The sequence below is a fragment of the Dama dama genome, chromosome 32 (assembly GCF_033118175.1).
Source record: "Dama dama isolate Ldn47 chromosome 32, ASM3311817v1, whole genome shotgun sequence".
NCBI lineage: Eukaryota > Metazoa > Chordata > Mammalia > Artiodactyla > Cervidae > Dama > Dama dama.
In genome coordinates, this window is record NC_083712.1 from 42924751 (window position 1) to 42934502 (window position 9752).

Sequence of the window (9752 nt, forward strand, 5' to 3'; positions counted from 1 at the left end):
AAAGAACTTCCCTAATTAAGTTGTCCAGTTCAGTCACTCAGTCGTGTCCGACTTTTTGTGACCCCGTGGACTGCAGCATGCCAGTCCTCCCTGTCCATGACCATCTCCCGGAGCTTGCACAAACTCATGTCCATTGAGTCGGTGATGCCATCCAACCATCTCGTCTTCTGTCATTCCCTTCTCCTGCCCTCAATCTTTCCCAGCATCAGGGTCTTTTCCAATATTCACCCATTTGTATCAAATATGACCATTTAAACTTCAAATAGACAAAGATTTCCCTTTTTTCCCGTTTTCCTCCAGTGTAACTTTTGAGTACAGATGGTCAGACACTCCTTGAAAGCTCAAGCTTTGAAATACAGAAATTATAGGAATACAAAAATATGAAAAGTTCATAAACAGTAAGGCTATTGAAAGCAAAATAATGGAAAAATGCTTTGGAACTCGCAATGGGTTATACCAACATAAGCTATTATCTTTTGAATCATATCTTTATTAACCAAGGTTTTGTTTCTGTAGCAAGAAGGCATTTCCCTTCCAAAAAATGAAGGATTATAAACAATAGGGGTTTTAAGGAAAATATGTGATCATTTTCCCTGGTAAGCTAATTTAACAACATATACACTGTCACTCCGCCTCCCCGTCCAACTCCCGTGAGGTATCAGAACTTCACCAGAAATTACTTAAAAGATTTATTTGAACTAACTGAATCACTAGATGAACTTAAATTTGTTCTAGAATCACGTTCACTTTGCAGAAACAGACAAAAAGCCAAACTAGTTTCCATTCATCACAAGACAGCTTCTCCAGCTTGGTCTGTTTCACTCGCTACGAGACTGCATTTTAAGATGTGTAGATGGGAAGATGCGCAAGTGCATGCCTGAGACTTCTGCTGGGCCAGACCTGCAGCCGTTAGACTTTCTGGCACAGTCGCAACCGTGCGTGTTGCCAGTTTCGAGCCGCCTGACTGCGACACGCTAGCCCGGGCCCACAGTCACAGCGCTGGAAGATCTCCGGAGCCTGCGCAGGGTCTTTGCGACCCCTCCTAGAGCAGACCTGTCCCTCCAGTAGCACCGGTTTACAGATTTTGGTCCAAAAATGACGAGCACAGCAAAGTCCAGGCCCGCAGTCGAAAGTTCTGAGACAGCTTTCTCCCTCTTGTCCTGTAACAAGATTGACACAGGCGTTAGTGATAAGCAGGTGGCTTGTGGGGGTGTGACTAGCGTGAGGCATGGCAGGGAGGATAAGCCAGCAGAGTAAGGCTGGAGCAGCATGCCCGCCTCCAAGGCTGAATGCAACCGTGAAACGGACATCTCAGCTCTGGCAGAAGATACTGCCTGAGAAAGTTGAGAGCAGGAGGAGAAGAGGGCGGCAGAAGGTGAGATGGTTGGATGGCATCACTGATTCAATGGACATGAACTTGGGCAAACTCCGGGAGATGGTGAGGGACAGGGAAGCCTGGCGTGCTGCAGTCCATGGGGTTGCAAAGAGTCAGACATGACTTGGTGACTGAACAACAACCAAGTTAAAACATCTATCAGAGAAAGATGGGATTTCCTGTCTTGAGACATAAAGTAAGTATCACTCATCAGTGTTTTATTAAATGGGATGTGTACTGACCTGGTAAGAGACCACTGCTTACATAGGGACCAGTTAACCTAGACACCAACAAGAGCAGCCAGTTCACCTTCAAACATTACAGCTGCTTTCTCTCAAAGATTGGATTTTAAGATTACAGTTGTGTAAAAAGCATCTTAGTGAAGTTTGTGTTTTGTTTGAGAATGAAAAGTTATTGCATCTGTGTTCATCTCTTATTTTGTATTTTTTTGAAAAACACGTTTATTGGCTTATATTTGTATGTACATATGTTTTTCAATTGGGGTATGTGTGTGTTAGTTGGTCAGTCACGTCCGACTCTCTGTGACCCCATGGGCTGTAGTCCGCCAGGCTCCTCCATCCATGGGATTCTCCAGGCAAGTATACTGGAGTGGGTTGCCATTTCCTTCTCCAGGGGATCTTCCCAACCCAGGGAACGAACCCGGGTCTCCTGCATTGCAGTCGGATGCTTTACCGTCTGAGCTACTAGGGAAGCCCTTATTTTGTATTCTAAGCATTTAGTAAGGGAAGATTTCTATTTGTTAAATTATAGGCTGTAAAAACATGTGCATAGAAAATTTAAACAATTGAAAGTTTTCTTGCTCATCAGCCCATGATTATAGGTATTCCCATCCTCCAGGCCTGTCAACTACCTATGCTCCTCCCCACATGGTCTCTGCAGCCATTTATGGAAAAATTAGAAGCAGAACATGCTTCCTGGGTGTTTCTGGGGTGGAGAGGAATAAGCCAGTCTCAGCCTATCCTGAGGAGCCCAAGAGGAGAAATGTTTTTCTTTTTTAAAAAACGTGTTTATGTAGTTGTTAAGTCGCTGAGTCATGTCTTATACTCTTTGTGACCCCATGGACTGTAGCCCGCCAGGCTCCTCTGTCCATGGGATTTCCCAGGCAAGAATACTAGAGTGGGTTGGCATCTCCTACTCCAAGGGATCTTCCTGACCCAGGGATGAAACCCACCTTGCCTGCATTGGCAGGCAGATTCTTTACCACTGAGCCTACACACACACACACACACACACACACACACAATAATTTACCACTGAGCCTACACACACACACACACACACACTAATTTACCACTGAGCCTACACACACACACACACACACACTAATTTACCACTGAGCCTACACACACACACACACGCAGGCAGATTCATTTAGAATGCTGCTCTCACCCTTACTGCCTTGTGACTTTTTAACATTTGGCTTCCTCTTGGGTTTGTTTTCCTGAATTGGGTGCTCGGTTGTTGCTTGTGTGTCTGCGTCGTCTTGGTCATGCATCCCCCTCTCCAGTCCCGGGGCTGCCTCTTCCCCTGCAGTGCAGACATCTGAGAGACAAGCGGGTGGGGTGAGAGGATGGGAACCATGGGCAGGCTCATCCTCAGGCTGTCAGAGAGTTGGGCAGGCCCTCTGCCTTCGGTTTCTGTATAACTGTCTAGGCTTCTGGGACATGTGCACTAAATATTTATATCTCACATAAGGCAAAGAAGGGGGTTAAGTAATTGAATCAAAGCGGCAACAGTAATTCCAACTTGTACCCTTCCTTTAAAATCATCTGCAAGTTGCTGGCAAGAGTTGTTGCCAGGAAAGGAACTATTTTGCTGCATTGAGAAAAGGCAGCTTCAAGAATGACGCCAGGGAGCCTTTAGAGAGTGCCTGTCATGGGCCATCATGGTCTAAGAGACCCAGGTGCTGTCTCCGCCTCGTCGGAGCACGGCGGTCCTGGCAAGCTCCGGGCTGACTCACCGTTCACACAGAGCGTCCCGGGGCAGCACATGGCAGCACGCTGGCACCGCCTCCGTGGTCCACGACAGGTGGCACAGAACGGTTTCTCATCCTGAGGTTTGAGGCAGAATTTCCTAGTACTGCAGTCCTTGTCAGACACGCACTGTGAACCCTGTGAAGGGACATTTGTTCACAGGGCTAGAGAATCCAGCGAGATGTAAGCAGACTTTTTACTGCAGGCAGGAGGTGGAGGAAGCCGAATGCTGAGGCCCTTGAAGCCTCTAGGAGCATCTTCATTTTTTTCCACTAGAGTTGGTTTTCTCCCACAAAGGGGAGAGCGAATCATCAACAAAGAGACCCATGTGCTGCAGAGGTTATTCGTGTTTGAGAAATTGTCCTACTTGTAAACCCAGAATTTAATTTTTATGCTCTTTGTGAAAATGGAAGAAAATGTTTTCCCATGTGTCTTAGAGATGGTTATGAGATTAAAAAAAATTTTTTTTTAATTTATCTGGCTGCACCAGGACTTAGTTGCAGCAGTGGGATCTAGTTCCTGATCAGGGATCAAACCCAGGCCCCCTGCATTGGGAGTGCAGAGTCCCAGCCACTGGACCCCCAGGGAAGTCCCTGATTACGAGATTCTTGCTGTGTGGCTAGAAGCCCTGGACACTGTGCTACAGTCGAATGAGATGGAAGCTGGTGCTTGTGGCAGCTCTATCTCTATCTGACCTTTTGACTCCACCAGTCACCGTTCGCCACGCAGCCCTCGGGGGACCTCACCCAAGTCACTTGATTCTCAGGGATGCCTCATTTGCAGAGCAACAGATTCCAAAGACCGACTTTTCTCATCTACAACTGATACTTTTTCAAATAGATATGAAAATTTCCTATGAAACAGTTCTGTGAAGTGAGAGGGTGACAAGCCCATGCTCCTTGGCACCTAGCACTGAACTAATAACTCCCGTATTCCCTGACTGTGTGGCCTGAGTTAAATCCCTCAGCATCTCTGAGTTGCATTTTCACATTAGGAGGTGTGACAGCTATCTCAAGCCCTAAGGAAGCGAGGTATTATGTATCAGAGGCCTGGCACGTGGCACTGCCTTCTCGCTCTTCTCTTCCTCTCTGATTCGTAGGCGAATTGAGAGCGCAGAGCCCTGAAAGCCACTTGGCTTGGGTGAGTTAATGCTAAGGTGACTGGATTCTCCCAGGAGGCCTTCAATCCAGCTCACGGCCTTTCCAGCTCCCCAGCTAGTCTAGATGAACCATTTCAGGCCCCGATCTGAGTGATGCTTCACACAAACCCAGCACCCAGCCCTCCTCCCTTGCAGGCTGTTACCTTCTGGGCCCCTTGTGCATCAGCAGAGCTCTTGATGTTGTTGAAATCCAGAACTAGGGCTCCCAGGGGGGTGCACAGCCAGCCGAGCCCCAGCAGGACCACCACCACCATCCTCGACCTTCTCAGCCCTCCCCGTGTCCTCCTCGAAGCTGGGCAGCTCTGCACCCGCAGTGGAGCTTTGGCCAAGATGGAAACTCAGCAAGTCGCAGAAACTGCTTTTTCTGAAAGAGAAGGGAGGAAGGTGTGTGAAATGCGATAAGCGAGGTCTGAGAAGTGAGGTCTGATCAGCGGGTTCCCTCTTGAACTATTTATAGACGCGTCCCCTCCTTTCTCCCTGCTCCCTCCTTCTCCATTTCCTTCCTTCTTACCCCACACAGGCTAGAACAAATCCCTGCAAATCTGTTTGATCAGTGGTTCAAAACAAGGACTCAATGGAGGGGGGAGTGGAGACAGGGCTGCAGCCGCTGCTCCTCCAGGGGTTGAATCCCTCTTAATTACTGCCTATCAAAGTCAGTTCAAAGGGCCAGCAGAGGAGCAGGATGTCTGTATCAAAGGCAAACTCTGATAATCACCTGCATTTCCTACCTTCCATAATCCTGGGGGGGGAGGAGGGAGTCCGCTCTAAGATCTGTTTTCATAGCTAATTGTGCTCCCAAGAAAGAATGGCTCCTATTAGCCAATGTGCTATGTGGGATGCCAAAAACTAATGAGTTACAAACATACTGAGACATTTTAAACTATGCTCAGGTAGTGAAGACTATGCCCAGGTAGAAACAAGGGACGATGCCTCTGATTAGCTCTGGCATACAGATGTAAAGAGCCCAACAGCTTAAGAGCTGTGAATGGAACAGCACCTGTTCAGGCTAAATGTCAATTGGAAAATAATTCTCTTTAAGATGAAAATGGAACTGTTAGAAGTTAGGATTATTTAATTAGGAAAATAATGAGATTTATAAAAATTGTCCTTTTAATGGTAGAGAGAACCCCAGAGAGGCAATTGTATATACAGATTTACACAACTTAATAGGAAGTTTGGGTGCGTTTTATTGAGCAATGGATTTAACTTGCGTTGTATGATGGTGAATTGACTGAAGCAGAATGGTCTCCAATATAGCAGATTTCAGAGGGAATTTCATGCATTTTCAATTTTCCTAATTTAAATTTTTATAACTTCTGCTTCATCCCCATTTGTCTGATTTTTTTTTTTTCCCAGTCAGCCTGTTACCTAAGTCAAATAATTTAGACATGAACTTATCTCCCTGGTGGCTCAGACAGTGAAGAATCCGCCTGCAGTGCAGGAGACCTGGGTTCAACCCCTGGGTCAGGAAGATCCCCTGGAGAAGGGAACGGTTATCTACTCCGGTGTTCTTGCCTGGAGGATTTCATGGACCGAGTAGCCTGGTGGGCTATAGTCTGTGGGGTCGCAAAGAGTTGGACATGACTGAGTGACCAACACATTGTCACTGCCTAAGTACTTTAAGGGTAGAAGAGTCTGAGAATCGGGATCTAAAAATCCCTTCCCTGCTGGCTTTGTTCTCAGGGTAAATTCATCCCAGTACCTGGGATGTAAGGGGCCCTTTAAAAATCTAACGATCCAAAAAAAAAAAAAAAATCTAACGACGCTTTTTTTCTATGCCATCAATGTCATTCTTAGTATCACTGGGTTTTCTTCCAGAACCAGCTGGCCTCAGTTGTCGAGATGAACCTGGATATCCTGTGCCAGGGGACCATTCTCAGCCTCAGAGGCTCCCAGTGCCCTGGCGGCTGGGGCAGGCGACCTGAGGCTCCGTTACTTGGCTCTCTTCGTGGTGTTGGGATGTCTGCCTCCATCGTGTGGTGTGAGGAGCTATTTCTTCTGCACGTTCTACTTTTTTCACGTAAACCAACATCAAACACCCTTTGATAGTAGGATATGCCTGGTGACTAGGTGTGTTACAGAATTTATTTTGAAGTTGGACAATTATGACCAAAGATAAAGGAGAAAGCCCCAGGGTTTGTTCCTTGCTGGGTTTCTCTGCTTCCTGTTGCCTAACTGAAGAGAGAATATTAGGGCAGCGGAGGCCTCTGGCACAAACGTTCACTGAGTACTTAGCACTTAGCACTGAGTACATAGCAGCCCCTCTGACTAGGTGTTGGGAATAAAGGATAAAAATGGTCCTTGTCCCTGAGGAATTAGTGTCCAGAAGACATATATGTAGAGATAATTTATATATATTATGACAAGCGATAACATAAAGGCAGAAATGTGGGGCTGGAGGATCACAGAGGAGGTCATGATTAGACCTTCTGGAGGAGGGATTATTTAAGCTGGGTTTTGTGGGTTGAGGAGGAGTTCCCTAGGTTAAGGAGCAGGGGATGATCTTGCCTCAGGCTCAGATGGTGAAGTGTGTACAGGGGCAGGGAGACACATTTCCATTCTAGGGAGTCTGTGTGACTGGGGCAGATGGTGGAGAGCCCAGAAAAGGCTAGACTGTGAAGAACTGACAACAGGCAAAGGGAACCGGACGTTATTTCATATGCAGGGGAAAGTCACTGGGGATATCTGAACTTGAAAACAATAGGACCTAATTTAAAAGACTTTATAGGAGTGCAGTGCTGGTGGCGGTGTGGAGCCGGGGTTACAGTGGGGTGAAAGTGAGTGCGGGGCCAATGAAGAGGAGGTGGAGGAGGAGGAAGAGGAAGGCCGGTGTGAGGGAGTGACTCGCTGACAATGAGGACCGCCAAGAATGGGGTTCTGCACTTGGATCTCCATCGTCTGACGAGAGGGCTGGGCAGTGAGTGAAACAGAGGAGTTCAGGTCACCCTGACATTTTTTTTTTTTTTTTTCACCCTGACATTTCTAATGCTGTGCACAGGTGGACGGTTATGGCTTCCCAGGTGTTGCTAGGGGTAAAAAAGCCATCTGCCAACGCAGGAGACCTAAGAGAAGTGGGTTCCATCCCTGGGTGGGGAAGATCCCCTGGAAAAGGGCATGGCAACCCACTCCAGTAATCTTGCCTGGAGAGTCTCACGGTCAGGGGAGCCTGGGGGGCTACAGTCCATGGGGTCACAAAGAGTCAGACACAACTGAGCAATTAAGCACGTGCACGGATGGTTACGCCCTGTAGACGGAAGTCAGGCCTTTGCTGGGTATCTAATGTGGAGACAGAAGATTAGCCCCTGTGTCCTCCAGGAGTGACGCTCCCACAGACGAGAGGACGTGAGGATTCAGACACACCAGACGCAGGAGGCTGCAAACGGGCAACAGGACTGAAAAGCAGGCTTCTCCTCTCTGTCCCTGTCCGACTTTCTCTCAGCCGTGCAAGACTGAGAGCTTCAGAGTCAGCTGGACCTGATTGGAGCACCATACAGGCCTTCCCTGTAGCCCCTGACTCCCGGAGGCATCTCTCTGCCCACCGTAGTGTTTATAAAGCTCTAGCGTGATTGGACACTGGTTTGTCTCTACAACGAGAGACAAAGGTATCATCTTTGTATCCTCATGCTTTGAGGGCCTGGCACACAATAGACGCTCCATACATTGTTTTCTGTGATGTTAGACTGCATAAATAAATGGATTACCATGACTTTGTGACTTTGAACAAGATACTCCACCTTTCTGGGCTGCATCTCTGCAACTGTAAAGTGGGCATGACTCCCCAGAAAGCCTGTATTCTGAAGGTTCAGGGTTTGACTTTGTGTAGAGGGCCTGGCGCTCATACACTCTATCCCAGGCCAGACCCTTCCATCCTCATGTAAACCTCAGGACTTAGCACAACACGTGGGCCTTCCATGGAGGCGCTCAGCGGAAGTCTGTATAATCCAGTGGTGGTTGTTCACTAGTTCAGTCGTGTCCGACTCTTTGCGACCCCATGGACTGCAGCACGCCAGGCCTCCTGTCTATCACCATCTCCCAGAGCTTGCCCAAGTTCAAGTCCATTGAAACGGTGATGCCATCCAACCATCACATCCTCTGTCACCCTCTTCTCCTCTGCCTTCAATGTAATCCTATGAGCCAAAGAAATATTACACCCCCCCCCCCCACAAATTGTCTGTTATTTCTAGTTCTCCCAAAATCCAGAGCGACTTTGAGGACATAAGTACTAGAGTCTCCCTGGAAGATGACCTGGGGTATTTCCAGATCTGCCGAGGCTGCTTGTGGCTAACAAGCTGGGTTCCTCAGCCAGGATGTCCAGTGGCTGCGCTCACCGCCCTCAGGCTGATCTCACCGCCCTTAGGCTGATCTCAGTCCTGGTGGCTTAGAGATGATGGAGCAGTGGGAAGTGGATGCCAGGGAGGAGCAGAGGGGAGAGGAAGGCTTCAGAAGTGTTTCTGCTGAAAAGGAATTGATGCTTTTGAACTGTGGTGTTGGAGTTCCTTGGACTGCAAGGAGATCCAACCAGTCCATCCTAAAGGAGATCAGTCCTGAATATTCCTTGGAAGGACTGATGCTGAAGCTCCATTACTTTGGCCTCCAGATGGCAAGAGCCAACTCATTGGAAAAGCCCCTGATGCTGGGAAAGATTGAAGGCAGGAGGAGAAGGGGACGACAAAGGATGAGATGGTTGGATGGCATCACTGACTCGATGGACATGAGTTTGGGTAAACTCCAGGAGATGGTGAAGGACAGAGGAGCCTGGTGTGCTGCAGTCCATGGGGTCGCAAAGAGTCAGACACACCTGAGCAGCTGAACAACAACAGTAGCTCAGGGCCCCTGAGTCCCCAAACGCAGACGCAGAGCACTGCAGAACCCACTCCCCATGCTGGGAGCCTGGCCCCTCACATGAGGACGCCCTCACGTGCTTTCCTGCCCCTGGATGCCCCTGGCAAGGACTGTGGGGCCAACAGACAACCCGAGCTGGTCCTCCTCATGCCTCAGGGCGTTCCTGGCTCAAAGGAACGGCAGGATCAGGGAGCATCGACTGAGCTCAGAGGAAATGAAAATTCTCGAGAAGAAATTCCACCCCCCACCCCGGTTCAGCAAGGAGGGAGATGCCACCCCTATGTGTGATTCCCAGCCCGGGAAGCGGGGGTGCGGGCTGGTGTATAAGAGCTGACACCTGCGTCCTCCGGTGACAGTTGTTGCGGTTCGCGTCAAAGACAGC

At 48.6% G+C, this 9752-nt stretch overlaps 1 protein-coding gene across 1 annotated transcript; it reads right to left on the reverse strand.

The window, feature by feature from the left end:
* Nucleotides 1-840: 840 nt before the first annotated feature.
* Nucleotides 841-4782, reverse strand: DKK4 (dickkopf WNT signaling pathway inhibitor 4). The gene is given in 4 exon segments (XM_061134793.1): nucleotides 841-1160; nucleotides 2786-2938; nucleotides 3357-3507; nucleotides 4672-4782. Coding segments are annotated over 4 exon segments (735 nt in total).
* Between the last annotated feature and the right edge of the window lie 4970 nt (nucleotides 4783-9752).